We start from the raw sequence: 27,515 nt of genomic DNA, 5'->3' as shown, positions 1-27,515 counted from the left end.
GAATTAATAGCAGCAACGTTACACTGAAATTCATTTCATATTGCATTTATTCATGCAAACCTCCAGATCTTGGTGTTTTCTCCTCTCCCATCATCAATTCATTACCTTTTTTTTTTTGAAAACAGTAAGTTTTTACATCACGTCTCCTACCAACCAATCCTCAAAGTCCTCCATCTTGATGTTGCACTAGTTTGTTGAAGTTAGTGCTACAAAATGCTGTTTAAATGTCGTCTGTAAGTTGATCTAACTCTCTTACGCTAACATCAGACTTTCGGTGTGCAGGGAAACATGACTAAAGATGGAGATGTACAACGTTAATGTCCACTGTAAAGTCCTGGTGTCAGCTGCAGTCCCAAATCTCCATGTCAGAATTACATCGGTGTCCAAAGTTGTAGGTTTTCTAAAGTTTTAACTGTAATAGTCAGTCAGTCAGTCAGTCAGTGAATCCATTGGTGGGAAGTTTTGGATTAAAAGGACAGAAGGCAAAAGGGAACAGAACAATCTGCCTACACATTCATTTCTGACGTGTGATTGAACTACTACAGACTAGATTTTTTTTGTTTTTTTTTTCTTTTATGTGACATTACCTCAGAGTATTAATACTACCTCTTGAGCCGTACAGAACACGTGACCTGAACTAGACTAGGGTTGTTTTTATTTTCTGGAATGAATATGAGGTAAAAGGGATTTAAAACCACGCACAAGATCATTAGCACGTGCACGAGATTGTTCTTTTTCTTTCTGATCCTCCTTTAACAAGTCATGTAATCCTCCAGTGCTAATTATTAACTGAAAACATATTCCTGTTATCCACAAGGTTTACATGCATCCCAGGTTTTTTTTTTTTTACTCTGTTTCATGAAACAGTTCTTCCCTCTACACACATTTATCCACCTATATCAGCTCGTCTGCTATTGACTCAGCCCGTGTTTGTCCTCCAGGTGCTTGAACATGTTCGTCGTGTTTCCTCCATGACTGGACACTTTATGGAAGCACAGCTTGCAGATCGGGCGCCCGTCCACGTTAATCGTTCCATCTGGATTCTTCAGGTATCCGAAATATTCCCAGACAGAGGAGCGGACGCTCTTCGAAGGAGGGTGAAGGTCAGTGGGTTGGCCTCCTGCATCCACTCCCAACTTTGAAGCTCTAATTGCTTTCTAGAAAGACAAAATGGACAGTTTTGGGAAAAAAAAAACACCAACACTATAGCCATGATGACACATTTGCTAGTCAGCTATCTTCTAGCCTAGCTTGTGCTCTAGATTAGATTTATTATTCTCAGTAACACAGATGAAATAAAGGTTGGTGTAACACTGATGAGGATGTCGTTTGCCTTCTCTGTAGCTTTGGGGCAGAAAATGAGGAGAAAATGAAGAGAATTTTAATTGCTTGTTAGATGTCAAATTTAGACGCCACACAACATTGTGGCAAACGTCCCAAAGATACACACACACACATTTTTAGTTGTAACAACATTTGAAAATTGGCAATGAAATATTTTCAATTTAAGTAAATCTCCTGATATTTGCTCACAAACAAAACTCATTTTTCCTCACACTGTCCTTCATGTGTGTTTTTCTTATTTGTTCTCAACCTGCAATCTGATTGGTCAAGAGGTAAAAAAACAAAAAGAAAAACAAACAAAAATACTTCACGTTACTCAGCACTCAGTTGAACTTTTTTTTAAACCTTTTGAAAGCTGCAGTATGACCAAAATAAGCACCAATAGTTGAACATTTTAAACACTGACGCCAATAAAACATTATAATAAACACCAGTTTGAAAAATATATCACTAATAGTTTTCACTAAAGCTAAATTAAAACTGGCTGCTACACTAAACCAAAGTGTGTCCTGATTTTTTATCTCTGAGCAGACAGATTTTTTTTTTTTTAAATTCCTGAGTGATTTATATAAAAGTGTCATTCTACCTTTAACTCTTCATACACGGAGAAATGGCAGAAATGCAGATGTCTTATCATTTTTCTTCCGTCTTGGCTTGAAACCTTTTTGCCGCAGATTCTGCAAATTGGGCATCCGTCCTCTTCTATGACTCCGTCAGCGTTTTTGGGAAGTCCAAAATGTTCCCAGATTGGAGACAGAGGCTGTTTCGATGGTGGATAAAGTTCTGGTAAATTTTCAGCCAACACCACTTTTGGCCTTCTGTCTGGTATCTAATAAACAAAACAACAACAATAATTATGTTTAAGCTAGTTTTTAATTACAATAAATCAGTAATATAATAACTGACAATATTATGATGTTTCATTGTTCTTACTGATCAAAATAAGACATGCAAAGAAAAACAAGACAAATGGGACATAAAAAAGGAAAATCAATAAAATCTCTGTATTGCTGCATCTTCCATGAGACTGAAAACTTGCAAAATTACAAAACATCTACAATAATCCTTTGTAACTCTGTAACTGATTGTGATAAGGGTTGTTTTACAATCAGGGTACAAAGTTTGTGTCACAGGGGTCCAAAATTCAAATTGATTCAAACTGGTTCTTGTACCAGTTTTTAAGTGAAGGACAAGTTAAAGAACAGATTTCAGGTAATTTTTTGACGTGTGTATGGTAGTTTTGTGTAATCTGCTATAAGATAAAGGAGATTAAGTGTAGCTTTAAGCAGGGCTGGGAGAGGACTTTTTTTTTTTTTTTTGACAATTCAGAATCCACTACTTCCATAGTGCTTTTAAATATAAGGCTGTAAGCTTTGTGTTAGTTGTCTCTAATATTTATGTCCCAATATCTTGACCACATTTTAGGATGAAAATAATCATTTTAGATATGTTATTTTATATTGAAAAATTAGCTGTCTCGGAGAGGACTTTTTTTGACATGATTACAGACTAATTTGATCAAAATAGTCTGAAAACTTACTGGCATTCAACATTAAAACTTAACTATGTTTCCAATGATATGGAACCAAATATTTGTTTTATGGTATAAAGAATGATTTAAGTGCATCCCTTTTGGAGCTACCTGTGGTCAAAAAAAGCACTTTTTCAGGGTTTCCCCAGGTTTGACCACCATAAATTTAAGACTTTAAGACCTTTTTAAGACCACTTAAATGAGAATTAAGACCTACATCGCACCCATTATGCGGTCGTAGAACACCAGATCAAATTCCCAATAATGACAAATGTTTCAAGTAAAAATACTTTTATTATAAGAGTTATATACTTAAAAGTCATTATGTGCATTGCTTGTCGAATCTTCACATTCAAAACAACAAGTCTAAACCTGGAAGAAAGGAGCACAACATAGGGTCCAAGTCATGGCCTTAGAGGTACACAAAAATGCAATAGGCATACCAACACATTAATGCCAAAGGTGTGCACTCGCCAGTCAGAAAGCCAAACTGAGGGCCTCACTCGAGGCCTAAAGAACTGTCTCTGAACTAATTATGACCGTGCACCCAGAGATGATACTTAAAATAAAGTGATGTGGGTGTATTTTTTTTTTTAAATAAAATATCAAAACACTCACAACACTCTAAACAGACAAACTCTTTGTCTTAGTTTCCCAGCACTTGCTTCAACCATTTTACATTTTGTACCCTTGTAAACGAGGGAGGGAGAGAGATACAGAGGGGCATAGATAGATAAGAGACGAGGGGGATAGATGGGAAGAGAGATAGATAGATCGATAGAAAAGAGGTAAGCCGAAAGTCTCTTAAAGGTGCACAAAAATGCAATTGGCGTACCAATACATTGGTACAATGGTGTGCACTCACCAGCCAAAAAGCCAAACCGAGGGCCCAACTCAAGGCCTAAAGAACTGTCTCTAAACTAATTATGACCAGAGATGATAAACAGACAAACTCTTTGTCTTAGTTTCCCAGCATTCAACTTACTTCAACCATTTTACATCTCATCTCATTATCTCTAGCCGCTTTATCCTTCTACAGGGTCGCAGGCAAGCTGGAGCCTATCCCAGCTGACTACGGGCGAAAGGCGGGGTACACCCTGGACAAGTCGCCAGGTCATCACAGGGCCGACACATAGACACAGACAACCATTCACACTCACATTCACACCTACGGTCAATTTAGAGTCACCAGTTAACCTAACCTGCATGTCTTTGGACTGTGGGGGAAACCGGAGCACCCGGAGGAAACCCACGCGGACACGGGGAGAACATGCAAACTCCACACAGAAAGGCCCTCGCCGGCCACGGGGCTCGAACCCGGACCTTCTTGCTGTGAGGCGACAGCGCTAACCACTACACCACCGTGCCACCCCATTTTACATTTTGAAAAATAAAAAGAAATGTAAATACTCCTAGTAAACAAGGGAGGGAGGGAAGACATAGATGTGGAGGTGGATAGATAAGAGACACAATGAGATAAATCCACCACTTGCCTCGTTAACGTCTTTGACCAACTCCTTCGTTATATAAGGAACAAGACCGAATTTTGTTATGTAAGACGTTTTGTTTTTTCCACAGGAGAATGTTGTAGCGACTTCTGAGTCTGGGAACATAGCCTTAAAGAGTTCGCTTATGCCCTCATTCGAGCTGTACGAGTGGTGTTCCGTAATTGTTTTTAAAATCCAGAGCACCTCTGCCCGAAGTGTCAGGGTTCCACCGACACCCATCATGCCACTGCTCAGCCCTTGTGTTGTTGCTAGCCTTGCCGATGATGTCTGGCTTGGCTGATGCTGCTGACGTTCGACAGTGGTGCTAGTGCCAACTCCAGGCGCATTCGGAGATTGAACCGTGCAGAACTGAACAATGGGCTGGTGGCGGTGGAGGGCAGATGCAATGTGCTTTGAGCTCTTTATGTGAGACTCTAAAGCGAAATGACCTATAGTGGACAACTTGAAGGTTATCTGTGAAGATACTCAGTCATCCAGGTACATAGTAATCTGTGGTTGGTAGAAGAGAGCAACTGGACTTGCTTGAAAAGTCTTGAAGACGTTTCGCCTCTCGTCTGAAAGGCATCCTCAGTTCTGTCTGTCTAATAGGGAGTATCAAGTATTTATCCTCTCATGGATCATCATAGAATCCGAATCAGAATGCTGATGGCTGCATTGTAGGTGGCTGATAGATGTCTTAGACCCCCACCTCTGTTCAGTGATGGTCGTTCCAGGTTGACAAAAAAGAACGATCCTCTCTGGCTAAGATGTCTACCAGTTTTCTGGAAGTCCTCTCATACTCCTGCACTAGTCGAAGGGAACTCATCCCAAAGTGCGTAGAAACATATCTGTGAAGATACTCAGTCATCCAGGTACATAGTAATCTGTGGTTGGTAGAAGAGAGCAACTGGACTTGCTTCAAGACTTTTCAAGCAAGTCCAGTTGCTCTCTTCTACCAACCACAGATTACAACTTGAAGGTCTTTCGACAAACACAGCATCTTGCTTCAACGTCGCTTCCAGGAACCTCCCTCACCCAAATCACGATATCTTTCATCTGAAACCCACTGCTGATTAAAACGACACTTCCCCATGCTGCGATTCGCGGAGTCTCCTCTCCACCACGGACTCCGACGATTGCGCCGGCGCGAAAATGTATCAATATTGTTTCTTTCTTTGCATATACTCCAAGAAATTCACTGATGTTACACAAAACCCACGTTTTCACATCGTAGAATAGTATGAGTAAATTTAAGACCTTTGTTTAAAAAATTAAGACTTGGGCAAAGCAATTTAAGACTTTTTAAGGCCTTAATTTTGGAATATTAAATTTAAGACTTTAAGACTTAAGACCCCGCGGCTACCATGTTTTTCTAAATGACACGAGTAATTTTGCTAAATATGACATATTGCCATACATTCACCAAAAATAACGTTATCACCACATTTTTTTTTTGCATGGTAAATAGAGCTATCACAGGGCTACAATAAACAACCAAGTTTATTTAGTCAAGCCTTTTGATACTGAAGATAATAAGTGTTAAATGTGATTTTTAGCTTGCGTACCCTGATTGTAAAACAACCCATAATTCTCATCACTGCATCCATATTTAGTATAAAATAATGTGCAAATGCAGGATGTTACAAGTTTAAACCTTAAGGTCATCGTAGATGCTTCTATGATGATCTTTGAGATGTGCGGTCATATTGGCTGTGACTTTTCCCTTATTGGACACTTTTGAAAGGCAGATTTTGCAGATTGGGAAGCCTGCGCAGTCAGCCGGACCCTCAGTGTCCTTCAGGTAGCCAAAATGTTTCCAGACACCCGACCTCACTCTGTGTTCGGGTGGGTAAAGCTCGGGAAGTTCAGTGGCTCCTCCAATGGTGAATGGGTTTACTTCCCTCTAAAACATAATAATAAATCATAATGTGCTTTATAGTTTATAAATGAAAGCAGTAGGTAAAATTCTTTACTTGTACTTCGTTGTAGACAGTATTGTGGTTCTCTTTAAGGTGTTGCATCATATTTGCCGTCGTTTCGCCTTTAGAAATCAGCTTTCGGAAGCAGAGTTTACAGATTGGCGCTCCATCTTCCACAAGGTTCCCCTCTGCCGTTTTACGATATCCAAAATGCTCCCACAGTTTAGGATTGTACTGGCCACTAGGTGGATGGAGGTCAGTCGGCTGGGAAAGATCTTCAAACGTCTCACTCGTAACCGCACTCTAAGAAGTGAGGTCATTAGTTTGCACAATTTTTTGCAATTTTCAGACTAACTAAAGAGAGAAAAAAAAAAAAGTCTGCTTTAACACTGTTTAAGATGCGTGTACATACCCGGACCTCGTCGTAGATGGTCCGGTGGTAATCCTTCAAATGTTTAAACATGTTTGTAGTGCATCGTCGTTTTGAAGCCACTTTCTGTTGACACAGTTTGCAGATGGGGAAGTCGTCGCACACGACCGAGCCGTCAGCATCTTTTAGGTAGCCGAAATACTGCCAGACTGCAGACGTGACGTTCTGAGTTGGTGGATGGAGCTCCGGTGGTTCGATACCCCATGCTGTTCTAAGCGTGGTGATCGCTTCCTGATGTACAGTCAGACAATAAGACGTTATCCCAAGAAACCTGAGCTGATGATAAGCTAGTCAGCTTTATAGATTCTGGAACACCTTTTCAACTACTACATAAAACCAGGTTAATTTAATAACATTTATATAAAGAAATGTAGCCAACTTGAAAACTAGCTATCTATTAACAACAACCGCTTTGCGTAACTGTATCCAGCAGCTAGCTATATTTAAATTGAATACTATATATTTTTTCATAAAACTCTAATTAGGTTTCGCTAACATTCTCCAATATAAAAAACAAGCTAATACAAGCTGATGGCGTTAAAGGTGTCATTGCATCATTTTTTCATTAATTGTGCGGTGGTCTCTAGTATGCATGAATGCCCTGTGAGCCGGTTTTGGTGGGTGAAAAAACAAACAAACAAACAAACAAACAAACAAACAAACAAACAAACAAACAAAAAAAACGCTGTGGTGCTCCTGTTTCAGGCTGTTCTAGTTTGGTGGAGGAGTGGGTGGGGAGAGAACGACAGGATTTCAGCTTTTACTCATGAATATTCATGACGTAAACATATCGCTTTTGATTGGCTAACAGCACTGTGACGCTCCCTCCAGTGGGTTATGGGCGAGGCCATGACTACTAATTTTCAAAGTGATGCAAGTTCGTAGGGCTTTTTCTGATTCGCTCGTTTTTCCGTCTATTTTCTTTCATAGGCTAATCCAGGGAATAGGGGTAGAACAACATGTTCACGTGCAGCATGCATATGCAACTCGGAGTGACCTATGGTATTTCAAAAAGAGCAAGTATTAAACGGTTTGTCGTGGAATGACACCTTTAACAATTTAAGAAGTGAAAAAAGTTTTCAAAAAAGCGCCACTAAAGTATGATGTTCAGCTGGTACTTATGAACGTATCAAACAAATTAGACTTTTTTTTTTTAAATGGACAAAAAAAGCTTCAATTTGCATGTTGGCTAAACAAATACTGTATTAATTTTATGCAGTTATACCTTGCATCGACCAATATAGGACTATAAAGATGATCTGACTAAGCAACACGTTCACCTGCACTTCGTTATACACCGACTGGTGTTTTTTCCGAAGGTGCCTCAGCATGTTGGTGGTTGGCGTCCCGCCTGTCGGGGGTTTGATCATTTTCCGAAGGCAGATTTTACAGATTGGGGCTCCGTCATCCTTCAGCTCTCCATCTGTGCTTTTCTGATATCCAAAGTGATCCCATAACTTGATGTCATCTTGACCGCTCGGTGGATAGAGATCGAAAGGTCTGTAGATGGACTTTTTAGTAATGGCTGGCTAAAATAAAATAAAAAATAATTAGAAAAACACAGCGGTGTTTATAACCTGAAGAAACCATTCAAATGCATATAAACTGATAACATAAGATGGTGCTCATTTTAATCATGAGTATATGCAGTCCTCACAAAGCACATGTGACTTCTGTTCCCATAATGATAGCTATAGAAATGTGTGTTTGTTAAACTAGCTCTGTAGTATATTTGTGTCTGATTTTGTCCCCATAATGTCATTGTTACATGAATGTGTGCGCGCGTGTAAATTACACTGTACTTTTTGTCCTTAAAATGCAGGAGTATAACTTTGGTTTCTATAATGTCATTGTTACATGAATGAATGAGTGTGTGTGTGTGTGTGTGTGTGTGTGTGTGTGTGCAAATTACACTGTACGTTTTGTCCTTAAAATACAAGCGTATGACTTTGGTCTCTATCAAGTTATTGTTACATGACATGGTGTGTGTGTGTGTGTGTGTGTGTACATTTGTGATCTCGGATTGTGTGTGTGTTTTTAAATTCAATCTGTAGTATGACATTTACAAACTGCAAGCTGAACTTTACCTTGACTTCCTTGTACACATCCAGGTGGTAGGCCCTCAGGTGCATGAGCATGTTTGTCGTACTGCCTCCTTTAGCCATCACTTTCAGCTGACACAGTCTGCACAGAGGGTACCCGTCACACACCACAGAACCATCTGCATTTTTTGGGTATCCAAAATATTTCCACACTGGGGACAGTGCGTCCGCTGTCGGGAGATGAAGCTCCACAGGTTCCAGCTCGTTCTCAGTCCTTACAGGATCAAAAGTTGCCTGAAACAGTTTGACCAATTAGCATAAAACAGCTCGTGTTTTCTTAGCATTCATTGAATTATGAACAGATTTGAAACGACAGCAACTCAAAAGTTTGCATTTGAGATTTTTTATTATTATGACTCATCCCAGTTTAAAATACTCTTACCTTCCCAATATGATAAAAAGTTAAGAAGGTCTTTGTTATTAATTACAGCCTATTAAAAGTTGCCCATTTATTAGTGTATTTACAGTAGCCCTGACACTACAGATGTTACGGGGTAGTTAGTTCTCACTTGTACACCGTCCTTATACAAGTGAACGAGGAGGTTACACACATTTCACTGCAATGTCTTGGTAAAGACGAACCTCCAGTAACAATAACGGAACAAACGCTAAATTCCGTACCTTGATCTCGTTATACGTTGTCCGATGATAATCTCTGAGGTGTGTGAACATGTTGGTGGTGTTCCCTCCTTTAGCAGACACTTTCTTTTGGCAGAGTTTGCAGATGGGGAAGCCGTCAGTCAGAACCAACCCTGCCGCGTCTCTCGGGTAGCCGAAAAACTTCCACACAGCTGATTTCACCTTCCGTGTTGGAGGATGAAGGTCAGAGGTGCCTGTGTCCAGTTCCAAGACAAATGAGCTCAGCACTTCCTGTTAGTGGGAAAGACTTGGTTAAACTCCGAAATGTTCCTGAAAATCCTCATAATTCAAACCTGACCAGAGCAATATATTGTTTGGTGAACCAATAATAAATAAAAAAGCTGAAATAAAAAACAACAATAAAGCAGTCATAAAAATGATTGGTACATTGACTTTAGGAATGAGATGCTATGTCCAAACGCACTGGACAGCGTTAATGCACAGCGTTTAATTTGTAAAACCATCAACTGTAGAAATCACGGACGGCGTGGCTCCAGTGCCTCCCATTCTATAGAAATGAAGCCAAAATACCTCTGCCATGTTGTCGAATTTGGAGCCAGAGTCTGTACAGTAGGGACGAGAGTTGAAGTCAGGTTCACCCACTCCTTTGGTAGGCCCGCCCATGAAGCGTATTGTGGAATGGCTTCATTGTGAAATCAATCATACATCTATCCAGACAGCTTAAATAGTTTCAGTTGGAGATATTTCATTAATACGGATGCGTCTAGGAAATCATATCTGTGAAGAAACTCAGTCGTCCAGGTACATAGTAATCTGTGGTTGGTTGAAGAGAGCAACTGGACTTGCTTGACGATTCTTGAAAACGACAGAACTGAGGATGCCTTTCGGAGGAGAGGCGAAACGTTTTCAAGAATCGTCAAGCAAGTCCAGTTGCTCTCTTCAACCAACCACAGATTACTATGTACCTGGACGACTGAGTTTCTTCACAGATATGTTTCTACGCACTTTGGGATGAGATTCCTTCGACTGGTGCGGGAGTATGAGAGAACTTCCAGAAAACTGGCAGACATCTTAGCCAGAGTGGATCGTTCATTTTTGTCAACCTGGAACGACCATCACTGAACAGAGGTGGGGGTCTAAGACATCTATCAGCCACCTACAATGCAGCCATCAGCATTCTGATTCAGATTCTATGATGATCCATGAGAGGATAAATACTGGATACTCCCTAGTAGTCAGACAGAACTGAGGATGCCTTTCGGAGGAGAGGCGAAACGTTTTCAAGAATCGTCAAGCAAGTCCAGTTGCTCTCTTCAACCAACCACAGGTCTAGGAAATCAATTTATCACATCAATTAGAAATTCACGGTCACTGATGTGACTAACACAGAATGCTCTGGCAGTGCACTGCGAGTTAATAACTCATTATTTGGGACACTTGGCTATTCTGAACACACTGTAAACTAACTAACCTACTTAAAAAAATTCATCCTCATGTTACTGGTAGTAATGTATGTGTTCACGGAAGAATAAATGGCTTTTGCACAAATTTTGTGATAGCTGGCTGGATGTCATTAGTAGTAGTAGGCCTCCGTCGGTCAGCGTTGACCATGGATGATGTATCCTAGTTCTTGTCTTGGTACGTGTCTGATTGTCTGGGACAGCGTCGTTGGTGGCTGAAAAGGCCAATCCGGGACAGGCATTGTTTGCCGCAGAAGTTGCATCTGTAGGTGGTTCCCTGACTGTCGTTGTTCCGCACCTTTCTGTGAGCTTGCTTGTCTTCTGATGCACGCATCATGTTCTTTTCACCTGACTTGAGCTGTTTGGTCAGGGTGCCCCTCCACTTCAGGTGATCTGCTGCGAGGTCTTCCCAGGACTGCGTGTTTATGTCGATGGCATTCATGTCTCTCTTCACGACATGTTTAAATCGCAGGTTCGGGCGCCCTGTGGTTCTCTTCCCAGATGACAGTTCCCCGTAGAGGATGTCCTTTGGGATTCTCCCATCCTCCATGCGGCGCACATGGCCAAGCCAGTGCAGGCGACGTTGTCGGAGCATGGTGTACATGCTGGGAAGGCCGGCTCGAGTCAGAACTTCAAAGTTGGAGACTTTGTCTTGCCAGGTAATGCCCAGGATGCGGCGCAGACCTCGTAGGTGGAAGGCGTTCAGTCTCCTCTCTTGTCTGGCATTATGTCATTAATACTGAAATATCTATCAAGGTTGATATATGACTCGGTATCTAGCACGATTAAACTAGCCTTTTCCTGTGAAACCTCTTGACGCTTCAAATGTTTTAAGAGAAATGGCTAACAGTTTGTACCAGTGCACATGTCCAGAAAAGTGAGTATATGATGGTAAATTCTGTGGTGAAGTTAGCTGGTCTCATCTGGCCAAGACTGTCCATCACTTCATTTCCCAAGTGTATCCATGCCTTCTTACATTATACCGTATAACCTCTAATGAACGCCCCCGGGGGCGTTACATTTTTCAAAAGGGGGGGCGTTTATTAAGGGTAAAAAAAAAAAAAATCACAGTTGATCGAATTTTTCAAGCCCTAACATAACTGCCCTACTAATTTTCCCTAACTTTCATGCGTTTTCTAGGTGAAAAGTCGTCGAATTAAGTGTTTTTAAAAATTTATTTTTTTATTATTTGGGGCGCTTACTGGAGTGCATACGGTAATGCAGGTGTTCATTCGGCGAGGAAACAGCCCAGATATAGCTCGCTTGTCAGCTGGCTTGACACCTTTGATCTTTTCGCCGACCACTGTTACGTCACTCACTTTGCATAAAGCTCCCTTTTTGCAGAAGTCACGCGCCTCCCAGATAATTTGATCTGATCATTCTGTTTCTAATCGTAAAGATGGACACACGTGTTGGAAAAAAACAAATCCTACACTGCGAGTTTTAAGCTAAAAGTCGTAAAAACGGCGGAGGAGAAAGGAAAGCACTTTGCTTCTAAACTCTACAAGATCAATCGTAAACGAGTCCGTGAATGGTGCCAACAAAAACGCAAAATTGAAACTTTGGCAGCCGGGCAGAAAAAGACTAGTGGTGCAGGTCGGCCTCTGCGGTATGCGGCCATTGAAAAAAAAATTCTTGAGTGGTTCTTTCAAAGGAGGGAAGCTGGGGTAAGGGTCACAGGCAAGGCGCTGAAAATGGAGGCAATGCGGCTCCATAAGGAAGACGATTTGGATACTGGACTTGGATAGAAAACCTGGGGTATGTAAAACTGTTCAGACTGTTAGTTTTTTTAATTTTGAATTATTTTTTTCCTGAAATATAGGGAAGGGGCGTTCATTAGAGGTTATATGGTAACAGAATAACATTTTAAAAACTAATTTCTGAGGGAAACAAAAGTGTGCAGATTTCAGCATTGGGAAAATTAACTGTTCAAATTAGACAGTTTAAATGAGAAAAGTGACATGGAAAAAAAAAAAAATGCCGGTTTTGTTATTGAAACACACTGGAATGGGCGGGGCTAAAAATTGTTCTGCATCCAGCCAGCAGGGGCACTAGACCTGTGGTGGCTTCACTTTTTTAGGAACAATATGCCGTCCATGTTTTCTGTAGTTAATGGGAAAAACTAACAAATAGCAAATCAAAAGCAAAATTTTCACATTTCTAAAGACCCGCCCACTGAAACGTTGTTTTACTTGCACTACGTTCACACTGCAGGCTGAAGTGACTCAAATCCGATTTTTTCGCCCATATGTGACCTGTATCCGATCTTTTATTGACAATATGAACGACACAGATCCGATTTTTTCAAATCCGACCCAGGCCGTTTGGATATGTGGTCCTAATTCCGATTCCTACCCGATCTTTTCATATGCGACTTCAATCTGAACCGCCAGTTCGCATTCATCCGACTTGCACGTCATCAACAAGCCACAAACGTCACTATTCTGCGCTGAAGTAGGCGGCGGGTCTCTCAAAAAAAAAAAAAGTTACAACAACATGGCTTTGATGTTCCTTTGAACGGAGGTTGCAGTCACTACCCCGCAGAACGCCTGAGCCAAAACCCTTGCCCTCTTCCTTCTCAAACTCCTCCTTAACATCAGGCTATTGTGCATGTTCTGGCTCCGTCGCAACAACAACTGCATCATCGCCAGGTACTCCATGCTGGCTACTGTCATACACAGGAAACTTTAGGTTACTTCCGTAAACACTGGCCATGCTCACTGCGTGTGACGTCGTCGTATCCTGCAATGCGCATGCGGAACACTTTTAGGTCGCTTTTCGTTCATACTGAGGATCACATACAAGTCGCATATATCTGTTAATGTGAACGACCTCACAAAAAAATCGGATTTCACAAAAAAATCGGAATTGAGCATTAAGCCTTGCAGTGTGAACGTAGTGTTGGATATACCGAAACACATGTCATGGAACAGAAATTTGGATGGAAATGCAACCAAGGACAAATTGTCAGTCAAAAAGAGTGCATTAAAGAAAAAAATAGCGCTAAAGAGGACTTAAAAAATCGTTATGCTCTGTACCTCAGGTTCGGTGTACACAGTGTTGTGGTTTTCCTTGAGGTGCTGCTTCATATTTCTCATAGTCTCTCCCCTGGACACTAACTTCCGAAGGCAGAGTTTACAGAACGGCGCTCCGTCCTCTTCTATAACTCCGTCTGCATTTTTCCGGTATCCAAAATGCTCCCAGAGCGTCAGGTCGCACGGGCTGCTGGGTGGATGGAGATCGGCTGCCGTGCGAACGTCGTCAAACACCTCGTTAGTCACTGCGGACTGAGAAAGAACGCGAGAGAGACACCAATGAAACAGGGATCAGGAATTAGAACACAAGAAATGGGTTCTGATTAAAATTTAACAAAATTAACCCATTTCTAATGAAGTCTTGAGCCTTTCCGAGGTCTAATTACACCTCGATAGAATTTGTCCAGTTTTGAATTTGACGTGGGCGTGTCTAATCTAGGGCAAATCTTGCGTAACTACTTGAACAGTCTGTTTGACAATGATTAATGTAGCATGTGAAAGCTAACTGTGCTAATTCTAATTACAGCGCGGTTAATAAGCCAAGTTCGCACGCACTCGGATTTCACTGTACACACTCCGGTGACTGTCTTTGAGGTGTTTGAACATGTTGGTGGTGTTTCCTCCTTTAGAAGGCACTTTCTGGTGGCATATTTTACAGATGGGGAAGCCGTCGCACACCACTGTCCCCTCTGCATCCTTCAGGTATCCAAAATGCTCCCACACGGAGGACGTGACGTTCTGCGTCGGTGGGTAAAGCTCGAGGGTTTCGTTATTCCACTCAGGTCTCCAGGCTCCAATCGCCTCCTACAGACAGCAAGTAAGGTAGAAACGAACATATTTAGCTTTAATACGCGATACTGTTTGTGTAAGTGCTGAAAATTGTAAACACTGGATGATAACACAGTGTAGCTACAAGTGTAAATAAATTATGACTTTTTAATCGAATTTTGGATCGGTAGCGCAATAAAAATCAGCTTTGTCCTGAACTTCTGTCCAAGTCTTTGAGAAAATCCCTCTGCAGCGTTCATTCCCATTTTCATGAAGCAATCTTTTGCTTTTCCTAAATCTCTTTTTAAAAAAATTTTTGCTTTCCTTCTTTGACTTTTTTTGTCTTTCTTCTTTCCTTCCTGCAGTTTCTCCTTTCCTTCTATCCTTCCTCCCTTTTTTCTTTCAACTGGCAATTTTTTTCCTTCCTTCTCTCTTTGTCCTTCCTACTAGTCATCCTTCATTCTTACACTGCTTTATTCTTTCTTTCCTTATTCCCGCCCAATCTTTCTTTCCTTTTTTCATTCTCTTTTTTGTCCTTACTTATTTCTGCATTTACTTCCTTGTTTTATTTCCTTACTTTGCTCTTGCCCTCATTAATACATTCACAAAGATGCTGTGTTTCATTTATGGCATCTCTTGGAGAGATCATATCTCAAACAAAGTGTTATATTGTTCACTCAACTCATCTATATAGCACTTTAAAACAACCGTAGTTGAAAACAAGGTGCTGTACATAAAGACATAAAACAATTAAAAGCAATGAAATAAATAAAACAGACAGTAGAACAGTTGTTTCATTGTTTTTAAAAACAATTAGAAACAATAAAACAATAAATAAAAGCAAACCATAAAACACTAAAACAAGAGCAGAGTCTCATGCGGAGTTAAAGGCCAAGGAGTAAAAATGGGTTTTAAGACTGGTTTTAAAAACGGACAGTGAAGAGGCTTGCCTAATGTGCAATGGTAGCTCGTTCCATAATTTTGGAGCAGCAGTGGAGAAAGCTCTGTCCCCTCTGAGCTTCCGTTTGGACCTCGGTACCTCCAGGAGCAGCAGATCAGCTGACCTGAGGCACCGAGCAGGAGCGGAGGGTTGAAGAAGCTCAGAGAGGTGGGGGGGGGGACCATTTAAAGACTTAAAAACAAATAAAAGAATCTTAAAATAGACTCTAAAGTGCACAGGCAGCCAGTGAAGGGAGGCCAGGATGGGAGTGATGTGCTCCCTCTTACGTGCTCCAGTTAGGAGGCGAGCGGCTGCATTTTGCACCAGCTGGAGACGTGCGAGGGAGGACTGGCTGACTCCAAAATAAAGTGCATTACAGTAATCCAGCCGAGATGTTATGAAGGCGTGGATTACTGTCTCAAAGTGCATTTGTGCAAGGAAAGGCTTCACCTTTGCCAGCTGCCTAATTTGAAAGAAGCTGGACTTCACTACGGAACTAATTTGCCGATCCAATTTAAAATCGCTGTCCATCTTAAAACCCAAATTTGTGACTGTTGGCTAGAGGTCTGCGCGGGTCAGATTTTTCAGTCCCGCTCCCGCATTGTGCAGTCCCGCTCCCGCCCGCAAAGAATTATGATTTTCAGTCCCGCTCCCGCCCACAAAAAAATTGATTTTCAGTCCGGCTCCCGCCCGCGCCTGCCATATTTTGTCCCGCTCCCGCCCGCAAATCCCGCATGATGCAGACGTTCGCGTTATTTCTCAGGAAAGTTCTTGTCTTGACACAGCATGATGGTGCCCCGCCCCCTACTTTGAGTGGATTTGAGCATAAATATCTACAGCTCACGTTCGTTATTATTTACCTTGTTTCTGAATTCAGCATGTAGTGTCTCTAATAATAATAATAATAATAATAATAATAATTAGTGCTGTCAAGCGATTAAAATATTTAATCGCGAATTGCACATTTTTATCACATGAGAAACCATTGTAATTCTCTGATCAGCATAAAAAAGTGAATGGGCTTGCTTTGTACCAATGGTGTTTTTTTTTTTTATTGCAAAGCAGAGCTAGAAAGAGAAGTGAATTGATTTACTGCTTGAGTTAGTCTACAACTCTAATCAGAGAGACAGGTTACACAGTGACTGTAGGCTTGACTCAATGCTATCCCAGAAATCCTTCCTGTAATATGCAAATTTGGCCGCCTCTGATTGGACAGCCAAATTTGCATATTACAGGAAGGATTTCTGGGATAGCATTGAGTCAAGCCTACCATCACTGTGTAACCTGTCTCTCTGATTAGAGTTGTAGACTAATGCAAGCAGTAAATCACTTCACTCATGGTTCTCTTGCTAGCTGGGTGTGAACTGCGAGTCATTAGAGTGATCAAAGGATTTCCCGTTAGGGTGATCAGTGGCAAATTTAAGATGCCATTCCTCACTCAATCTGGCAATCTGACTCTCTCTGCAAATTTAGGCATCTTAAAATGTTTTTATTAATGCCAAATAAAATATCCAGCACAAATTATATATGATAGACATAAATTAATAATTTATAAATTTTATTTCAAACATGTTTTTAGTTAGCGGGATTGCAGCTTATCACCGCTCCCGCCCGCGCCGCACATGTGCACTCCCGCTCCCGCGTGCATATGTGCACTTCCGGTCCTCCCCGCGCCCGCAATGAGCTTTCAAAATTTGTCCCGCACTGCTTTGCGGAGGGTCCCGTGAGTCCCGCGGGAGTGCAGGGCTCTACTGTTGGCTTTACATAGTCTGCCAAAGGGCCCAAATCAACGGGCAAGGGTTCACAAGAGCCGCTGGGGCCAAACACCATCACTTCTGTTTTATTTTCATTAAAATTTTAAAAGTTCAAGGCCATCCAGGCCTTGATGTCTTCGAGACATGACAGAAGTGGTGTGAGGGAGAAAGCATTTTTCTTCTTCAGTGGCACATATATCTGACTATCGTCTGCGTAACAATGAAAGGAGATGCCATGCTTTCTCAGGATGGAGCCCAGGGGCAATAAATACAAAGAAAAAAGCAGCGGCCCTAAAATGGACCCCTGTGGAACCCCATACAACAGTGGAGCAGAGCTGGACTCCAAATTTCCAAGGCTTACACTCATGCTTCTGTCAGCCAGATACGAGTTTAACCATTCCAGAGCAGTACCATGAATACCCACTAGGCGGTGTAACCGAGCCACTAAGATGTTGTGGTCCACGGTATCAAAGGCCGCAGTTAGGTCCAACAGAACAAGAATTACATGGTCACCAGAGTCATTAGCCGTGAGGATGTCATTAAAAACCCTTAATAGAGCTGACTCTGTGCTATGCAGAGTTTTAAAACCGGACTGAAAGACCTCCAGGACACCATGCTTGTCTAAAAATGACTTCAACTGAGCATGAACAACTTTCTCCAAAATTTTTGAAATAAAAGGCAGCTTAGAGATGGGTCTGAAATTGGCCAGCACACTACGATCAAGGCCAGGTTTCTTAAGTAGTGGTTGCACCACTGCATGTTTAAAACTCAGGGGGACAACACCAGAAGACAGACTGCTGTTTATGATAGCCAGGACTGACTGCCCTATACTAGGAAAAACCTCTTTAAAGAGACGAGGAGAGACAGCGTCACAGGGAGAACCTGAAGGCTTAATATGGCTGACCAAATCTTCTAAAAACGACAGAGACACAGGCTCAAACTTATCAAGAGCTATAGAACAAGGAGCAGAGTCCGAGGGGTCCGATGCAGGAGCTGAGATGAGAGCCCTAGCAGTAGCAACCTTATCAATAAAGAAGTGGAGGAAGCTATTGCACATTTCAGGAGATGCCTCCACGCTGACAGGCCACTCCAGCCGGTCTCCACCGTCGTGCAAAAGCGACGATTGGCATTAGCTGAACATGTCATCTGTAGCAATGAACCTGCTGGCAAACTGGGAACCAGATACACGGAGGAGAATTGGTCGTCCTTATGTGACTTGGAAACAAATCTTGACTGTGGAGAACTGAAAACCGCAATGACCGATAAGAATTTTTGGTGTTCCAACTTCGTCATGGTTTCACCGTTGCCTCAAGGCACTGAAAGAGTCAAAGTCAAAAAAGTAATTTACTTCGTTTCCTTGCTTTCCTTATTTCCTTCTCTTTATACTTTCCTTTTTTCTACCTTTATTTTCTTTCAATACTTACTTCTTTCTTTCCTTCTGTTTTCTTCATTCCTCGTCTCCCTCATTCTCTCTTTTCTTCCTTTCTTGCCTTCCTTCTTTATTCTCTTTACTTCATTTTCCTGTCCTTCTACCTTTCCTTGATTTTTTGTTTTCTGTCCTTCCTCGTCTTTGCCTCCTTTATTTCTCTTCCCTTCTTTTTTTCATCACTTTTTCCCCTTCTTTCTATCCATCCATCCATTATCTGTAGCCACTTATCCTGTGCAGGGCTGCAGGCAAGTTGGAGCCTATCCCAGCTGACTATGGGCGAGAGGTGGGGTACACCCTGGACAAGGCTGACAGATAGAGAGACACCCACGCAGACACGGGGAGAACATGCAAACTCCGCACAGAAAGGCCCTCACCGGCCACGGGGCTTGAACCCAGGACCTTCTTGCTGTGAGGCGACAGTGCTAACCACTACACCACCGGGCCACCCCCTTCTTTCTATGCATCCTTTATATTCATTTCCTTCCTTCTCTTTGGATGCGTCTTTATTTCTCTTTCCTTTCTTATGTACTCTCTTTCTACTTCTTTCTTTCTTTATTCTCTTTCCTTTATTCCACATGCATGTAAACAAGGGAATGAGAGTTAATAAAATTATGCATTGTTCACATATATTTTGTATCCAGGGACAAAAAAAAAAAAAAAAGCATTAATTTGCATATTAAAACTTCAGAGACAAAACCCACCAATCAGATGCAGGCATGGTTAGATGTACTAATATTTTACCACCTTTTTAAAATCACAAAAATATGAATTGTGCTGACAGCTCATTTGAAGCTCATCACCTGAACCTCCTCGTATACGGACTGGTGGTTCCTCCGGAGGTGCCTCAGCATGCTGGTGGTGAGGTTTGCACCTCTGGAGGACGTTGTGAGCTTCTGAAGGCAGATTTTACACACCGGGGCACCGTCTTCTTCAACCTCACCCTCTGCGTTTTTAGGATATCCAAAGTGATCCCATAATCTGATGTCAATCTGCCGACCGTTCGGTGGACAGAGCTCAAAGGGCTTATAGACCCTTTTTTCAACCGCTGGCTATAAAAAAAACATTTAGATAACATTTAAACTATTAGGCGTTTTTCATCACCATCTTTACAGATTGCACTGGAAGCTCCACGAGACGAACGTTACCTTGATCTGCTGGTATACGTTACGATGATTTGCCTTCAGGTGGTGGAACATGTTTCTCGTGTCTCCGTCTTTGGACTCCACTCTTTGGCGACACAGTTTGCAGATGGGGAAACCATCAAACACAACCGATCCTTCTGCGTCCTTCAAGAACCCAAAATAATCCCAAACGGGATAAGTGTTTTGTGTGGGCGGATGAAGCTCTGGAAGCTCAGGTGCATCTTCAGTCCTTGGGTTACTGAGCGCTTCCTAAAAGAAGACAAGCAGTTCTCCAAACACTCCAGCTATAATTATACGACAATTTATATGAAGCTCTCCTGCTCACTATGTGCAATCATGTCGTGAGCTAAACATGAAATATAAAGATGAAATAAAATACAAATATATTTTATGTACAGTGTGAGGACAGACCACCGCAGCTCATAGCCAAGCGCTGGCTTCGTATGAACTTATTTCTAATTTATTAGTTCAATATAATAATCAGTGCAGAGACGTGAGGATGATGTGCTCTGCACAAGCGTACCTGTACTTCAGCGTATACTCCTTCGTGATTCTCCTGAAGGTGTTTCATCATGTTGGATGTAGACTCGCCTTCCGACGTCAATTTCAGGTCACAAATCTTACAAGCTGGAGCTCCGTCTTCTATTAGGGCACCATCTGGATTTTTAGGGTATCCGAAATATTCCCAAAATTTGGAGTTTTGGCCGACTGGAGCATGGAGAATTGAAGACGCATGATCTGGAATGATTTCCTCAGGAACAGCTGGCTGGAGCAGGGGATAACAGGAGACTGGAGTTAATTAAAAAGTCAAGTAATTAAGGGATTTATTATAGGGAAACTTCAAGATTTTTTTAACCTGGCCCTATTTTCCTATCTTTTTGGGTCCAAATTTTCACTAGGGACAAAAATGATCAAAATTCACATTTCCGTTTCCGGGTGAGAGTACGCCGTGCGCATTCTGGCTGCCGCTTCTCACCGGAGCCTTTTATTTTATTTTTTCTTTTGTTGTTCTTTTTTGCGTTTGTGTAGTTTGATGTTTGAGTGTTTTGTCCGCCAGCTGTGGTGTAGCTCCGGACCCAGTTTTGGGCATCGATTCCCTCCAGACCTTGATTCGCCGTGGGTGATGCCTGTGCTCCTAGCTATGGATTGCAGTGAGCTCGTTGCTCATTTTAATATTGTGGCTGTCCAGCGCTATGTGCAGCAGTGTTTTAATGCTTGGCGTGATGTTCCGAGTGATGCTGCTCAGTGGCGTTGTGGCGTCTGTGCAGGCGGTTTGGGACATACCAGCGCTCTGCGTGGCGGTGCGTCTGTGCTCGCTTTGTGGATCCATGGCGCGGTGTTCCGAATGATGTTGCTGGCGGCGGTGTGGTGGCTGTGCTGGCGGTGTTGGACTTGTTTTCGTGTGCCTTTTGGTGGGACTGTGGTTGCTACACCATTGGAATGACATCCTGACCTTTATTTGGTGGACTCCCCCCCCCCATAATTGTAACGTGACCTTGGGTTTTGAGAAAGGCGCTATATACAGTAAGTTGAACTTATTATTATTATATTATTAAAATTGGTCCAATATTGAGTTAGAACGCTATAACTGGCAACCACAACATAGCTATACAGTTTAATCCTATGGACAATCATCTGCATCAAAGTAAACTGTTTGTTTTCACCACTGACAGGCTCATAATGTTATTATAAGTGTCTGATAACATAGCAAGGAGCCCTACAGAGATCCACCTGTGCCCGTTTACTTCAACAGCTGTAAAGAAACTGTGGGAAATGACTGTTTCTAGAGCCACTGGTGTACCTTTCTCTTCTTTCAGTCTCTGACGCAGCGCCACATTCAGTGCCTGTAGCCGATTATCATGTGGGGGCTGTTTTCTGATGTTCACAAAAGGAGAAGTCATGCAGAATTTGTGAAGTAGTAATATGCCTGAATATTTAGCTTATATGGGCAGCATGGTGGTGTAGTGGTTAGCACGGTCGCCTCACAGCATGAAGGGTCTGGGTTCGAGCCCAGCGGCCGATGGGGGCCTTTCTGTGTGGAGTTTGCATGTTCTCCCCGTGTCTGCGTGGGTTTCCTCCGGGTGCTCCGGTTTCCCCCACAGTCCAAAGACATGCGGTTAGGTTAATATGGGATGGCCTTGGGCTGAGGTGCCCTTGAGCGAGGCACTGAACTCCCAACCGCTCCCCGGGTGCTGTTAGCATGGCTGCCCACTGCTCTGGGTGTGTGTGTGTGTGTGCGCTCATTGCTCACGTGTGTGTGCACTGCTTCAGATGGGTTAAATGCAGAGAGGAATTTCACAAGTGTGTGATGAATAAAGTTGTGCTTTCTTTCTTTTGACAATATTAATGAGTCTCTGACAACATGGAAAGGATCCGATTTGTGAACAGACACTTATCACAACATTAGGAGCCTGTCAGTGGTGAAAACAAGTGGTTTACTTGACGCCGATGTTTGCCCCATAGGATTATATACTGTATAGCTGTTTTGCGGTTGCTGTTTATAGCGTTCTAACTCAATACTAGACATGGTAGTTTTTGTCCCTAGTAAAAATTTTGGATCCAAAAAGATGGAAAAATAGGGCACAGGTTAAAAAAAAAAAAAAATCCAAAGTTTCCCTTTAAGACCGCCTATGCTGAGATTCTTACTCTGATTTCCTCGTAGATGGACTTATGATGATCTTTGAGGTGTTTGAACATGTTGGTGGTGTTTCCTCCTTTAGCTGCTACATTTAAGTAGCAGATTTTGCAGATTGGAAAGCCGTTGCAGACCACCGTCCCCTCTGCGTCCTTCAAGTAGCCGAAATATTCCCAGACGGCAGATTTCACCCTGTGCGTCGGTGGGAAAAGGACCGGAGCCAGGATTCCATCCTCTCCTCTTAAGGAACTGGTGGCCACCTATGATATGGTTAAAGAAAATTAATCTTTTTAGTCGTGTTTACAATAGAACATGGCCCGAGATGTGCAAAACATTTATGAACCTTGAGGTCAAAGTACACAGCGTTATGTTTCTTCCACAGATGCCTGTACAGAAATTTGGTGCTTTCTCCTGGACAGGAAACTTTAACTCGGCAGATTTTACACGTTGGCTGTCCGTCCACCTGGACGACTCCGTCTGCATCTTTTGGATATCCGAAATGCTCCCACACTGGCTCGAGGACATCTCGCGGTGGGCAAAGGTCCAACAGTGGGGCTGGATCCCCTGTCTGTCTTGGAGTTTGGTCATCATTATCGTCACCGCTCAGCTATAAAAAGAGAAAGGTCGCAAATGTATGGTGTGTGAATGATAACCCAACATCCCCAAACACCTAGACCAAGAAATACAACCCCGATTCCAAAAAAGTTGGGACAAAGTACAAATTGTAAATAAAAACAGAATGCAATAATTTACAAATCTCAAAAACTGATATTGTATTCACAATAGAACATAGACAACATATCAAATGTCGAAAGTGAGACATTTTGAAATGTCATGCCAAATATTGACTCATTTGAAATTTCATGACAGCAACACATCTCAAAAAAGTTGGGACAGGGGCAATAAGAGGCTGGAAAAGTTAAAGGTACAAAAAAGGAACAGCTGGAGGACCAAATTGCAACTCATTAGGTCAATTGGCAATAGGTCATTAACATGACTGGGTATAAAAAGAGCATCTTGGAGTGGCAGCGGCTCTCAGAAGTAAAGATGGGAAGAGGATCATCAATCCCCCTAATTCTGCACCGACAAATAGTGGCGCAATATCAGAAAGGAGTTCGACAGTGTAAAATTGCAAAGAGTTTGAACATATCATCATCTACAGTGCATATCATCATCAAAAGATTCAGAGAATCTGGAAGAATCTCCGTGCGTAAGGGTCAAAGCCGGAAAACCATACCAGGTGCCCGTGATCTTCAGGCCCTTAGACGGCACTGCATCACATACAGGCATGCTTCTGTATTGGAAATCACAAAATGGGCTCAGGAAGATTTCCAGAGAACATTATCTGTGAACACAATTCACCGTGCCATCCGCCGTTGCCAGCTAAAACTCTATAGTTCAAAGAAGAAGCCGTATCTAAACATGATCCAGAAGCGCAGACGTCTTCTCTGGGCCAAGGCTCATTTAAAATGGACTGTGGCAAAGTGGAAAACTGTTCTGTGGTCAGACGAATCAAAATGTGAAGTTCTTTATGGAAATCAGGGACGCCGTGTCATTCGGACTAAAGAGGAGAAGGACGACCCAAGTTGTTATCAGCGCTCAGTTCAGAAGCCTGCATCTCTGATGGTATGGGGTTGCATTAGTGCATGTGGCATGAGCAGCTTACACATCTGGAAAGACACCATCAATGCTGAAAGGTATATCCAGGTTCTAGAGCAACATATGCTCCCATCCAGACGACGTCTCTTTCAGGGAAGACCTTGCATTTTCCAACATGACAAGGCCAAACCACATACTGCATCAATTACAGCATCATGGCTGCGTAGAAGAAGGGTCCGGGTACTGAACTGGCCAGCCTGCAGTCCAGATCTTTCACCCATAGAAAACATTTGGCGCATCATAAAACGGAAGATACGACAAAAAAGACCTAAGACAGTTGAGCAACTAGAATCCTACATTAGACAAGAATGGGTTAACATTCCTATCCCTAAACTTGAGCAACTTGTCTCCTCAGTCCCCAGACGTTTACAGACTGTTGTAAAGAGAAAAGGGGATGTCTCACAGTGGTAAACATGGCCTTGTCCCAACTTTTTTGAGATGTGTTATTGTCATGAAATTTAAAATCACCTAATTTTTCTCTTTAAATGATACATTTTCTCAGTTTAAACATCTGATATGTCATCTATGTTCTATTCTGAATAAAATATGGAATTTTGAAACTTCCACATCACTGCATTCCATTTTTATTTACAATTTGTACTTTGTCCCAACTTTTTTGGAATCGGGGTTGTATACCAAATAAGCAGAGATGCCTCTTGGGTTGACAAAATTGCTTCCATCTCAATAGTATTCCTGGAAAAATGATAAATTACATACATTTAACCAAATTACCTGACAGGATCTCAATCAAAGTCCTTCCCACGCCATGCGGTGCATAGGGCGCCGCCGATCTCCGTTTTCGTAGCCCTCGGCCTCTCGCCTATTACATAGCTAGCGTTACAGCAGGGGCCTAGTCCTCTGGTAACCACAAGAGTTTGACTCCCCACTCACATCTGTATTGCAGCGTGCCTTGCCAGACGGCAGTAGGTACCATTTTTATGGTCTTTTGTATGACCCGACCGTGAGTAGAACTCGCGATCTCCCAATCAAGAGGCGGACACGCTAACCACATTATTTAAGATTTCACCACTGCTCGTGACTGTCTTAAAGGTTTTTAAATGCAAGGACGTTTTATGTTAATCACTATGCCTTCACGCAGCTTTGCTCTATCGGCTGCTCAAACACCGTTTATCTTTAGTCTGACATCATTTTGTACACTTTTCTAGCCACAAGCTTCAGAATCTTGAGAGCTGAAATCTGATTGGGTCTCCACTGTGAGATGACACAATGAGCTTTTTTTGAGCATGATATTTAAAAGGAATTACAGTGTTGCTTCTGGAGCACTTTGTGGTACGTAAATGGCAATCTTGCATGTTTGTTGAAAAGTTCCGTGATTGAACATCTGACATGTCAATCAAATAGCCTTTTTTTGTAGCATATGGGGCTTTTCCACTACCAACGCGGCTGAGTTGGGCTGAGCCGTGCCGTGCTGAGTTGGGCTGAGTCGGGCTGAATGGGGCTGTTGGGGTTGTATTTCGACTACAACTGCGCTGAACCGTGCTGGCTGGAAGTGGGTGGACACATTAGGTGGAGTTAGCGAAAGTGGGTGGACGTCACGTGATGTCGTTAGGCGGTGCAAACAGTGACATCAGTGATCTTTTAAGCGGTAGTCTCACGACCCGGATAGTAAACAATAAACATGGAGGACATGGAGTCGTTAGTGTTGCTGGTCTTGGTGCTGTGGCTTGTTGTTACCGACAACACCAACAGATACTGGCAAGAGCGTATAGATGAGGCGAGGCGCATAAGGCTTCAGAAAGAGAGGGAACTTCTTCAATTCCTTCTCAATGAAGACGACGAGGACACAGATGATACGGACGACACAGACACAGGAACAGTTTCTGACACGGAGTTTGAGCTCGCTAGCAAGAGACGACGTGTAATGGTAAGCTAACAGTTAAATTTCTAGCTTTCCACCCTGTCTCGTATAGGGTTTACGGTGTTTACAGATCCCAGCGTGCTCAAGGGGCGTGTGGGCATGTGAGGACACTCCTCACCAATCAGTGCACAGGGGAGTGTCTCCTCACGCCCCTAGCCCCACTCGGCTCGGTTGGGCTCACTTCAGCCCTACTCCAAAACCGTGCGAGTTTTGGGTGCTGAGTAAGGCTGAAGTGAGCTCAGTCGTGCTGCTCTGAGGTAGTCGAAACGCGAGCCGTGTTGGGCTGAAGTGAGCTGAAAAAGGGTAGTGGAAAAGGCCCATTAGCTGACTGCTGGCCACATTTATTGAAGAAAACATACTGGACTCTATCAAAGCTACAGTACAGCAGCACCAAGTGTATGCTTTACCACAACCTTACTAACATTACTTCATAGCATTTTAACCATCTTCTCAATCACCCCACCTCCCCCTCGTCATTCTTACAGATTCCCGGCATGATAGATCACCACTAAGGACAGACAAAACGCTCTCCAAGTGTATCAAAAAAAGGACATCAAAAGAAAGCTTTCCTTCCAAATTTATCTTGGGAGTACAGACGCTGCTTAAAGGGGTACCAAGCATAATATATACAGTTGCTGATGTGACAAAGTAACGTCTTAAGTATTCTATCAAATTTATATACTAGAAAACAACGAAATCTCATCTCATCTCATCTCTAGCCACTTTATCCTGTTCTACAGGGTTGCAGGCAAGCTGGAGCCTATCCCAGCTCACTACGGGTGAAAGGCGGGGTACACCCTGGACAAGTCGCCAGGTCATCACAGGGCTGACACATAGACACAGACAACCATTCACACTCACATTCACACCTACGGTCAATTTAGAGTCACCAGTTAACCTAACCTGCATGTCTTTGGACTGTGGGGGAAACCGGAGCACCCGGAGGAAACCCACACGGACACGGGGAGAACATGCAAACTCCACACAGAAAGGCCCTCGCCGGCCACGGGGCTCGAACCCAGGACCTTCTTGCTGTGAGGCGACAGCACTAACCACTACACCACCGTGCCGCCCGAAAACAACGAAATATCTTGGTAAATGTAAATATAATAGTCGGTACGCTAAACGGCACAAGAGTCGCCATTTTTAAAAGACCGTGACGTCAGCCCTACCCACTGCACTAGGAGAGAAGCGTGTAATCATGGCATCGGGCGCATCAAGTGAAAGCGACAGCTCTGTCGAATCATACGCAGAGATCCCGCAAAAGACACGTCTGGAGGATCGTTATGCTTTCCATCGGTCCTGTTATTACACCTGAAAGCAACACACTGTGGCATTGTGTAGCCGATCACTTACAATTCATCCTACTTTCTGATTCACACGTGCTAGTCCCAACCTGAA

The 27,515-nt window shown here is 42.7% G+C and overlaps 1 protein-coding gene across 3 annotated transcripts in view; it reads right to left on the bottom strand.

The window, feature by feature from the left end:
• Window positions 1-29: 29 nt before the first annotated feature.
• Window positions 30-27,515, bottom strand: part of LOC132896747 (uncharacterized) — a 61,442-nt gene continuing 33,956 nt past the window's right edge. For 2 of the 3 annotated variants that reach the window (XM_060937789.1, XM_060937791.1), the window contains 15 exons: window positions 22,920-23,183; window positions 22,588-22,836; window positions 20,465-20,707; window positions 19,945-20,190; window positions 19,600-19,848; window positions 14,464-14,712; window positions 13,912-14,160; window positions 9,435-9,683; window positions 8,799-9,047; window positions 7,992-8,240; window positions 6,694-6,942; window positions 6,336-6,584; window positions 6,017-6,265; window positions 1,931-2,173; window positions 30-1,157 (listed from right to left, as the gene is read on the bottom strand). In XM_060937789.1, the coding sequence (XP_060793772.1) occupies window positions 912-1,157; window positions 1,931-2,173; window positions 6,017-6,265; window positions 6,336-6,584; window positions 6,694-6,942; window positions 7,992-8,240; window positions 8,799-9,047; window positions 9,435-9,683; window positions 13,912-14,160; window positions 14,464-14,712; window positions 19,600-19,848; window positions 19,945-20,190; window positions 20,465-20,707; window positions 22,588-22,836; window positions 22,920-23,183 (3,732 nt within the window). In that variant the 3' untranslated portion in view covers window positions 30-911. The remainder of the gene's footprint in view (window positions 1,158-1,930; window positions 2,174-6,016; window positions 6,266-6,335; window positions 6,585-6,693; window positions 6,943-7,991; window positions 8,241-8,798; window positions 9,048-9,434; window positions 9,684-13,911; window positions 14,161-14,463; window positions 14,713-19,599; window positions 19,849-19,944; window positions 20,191-20,464; window positions 20,708-22,587; window positions 22,837-22,919; window positions 23,184-27,515) is intronic. The other variant, XM_060937790.1, reaches the window with a different exon arrangement.

This window comes from Neoarius graeffei, chromosome 13 (assembly GCF_027579695.1).
Source record: "Neoarius graeffei isolate fNeoGra1 chromosome 13, fNeoGra1.pri, whole genome shotgun sequence".
Lineage (NCBI taxonomy): Eukaryota > Metazoa > Chordata > Actinopteri > Siluriformes > Ariidae > Neoarius > Neoarius graeffei.
Note: the sequence above shows the minus strand (reverse complement) of the source record. Positions and strands in the feature narration are given on the sequence as shown.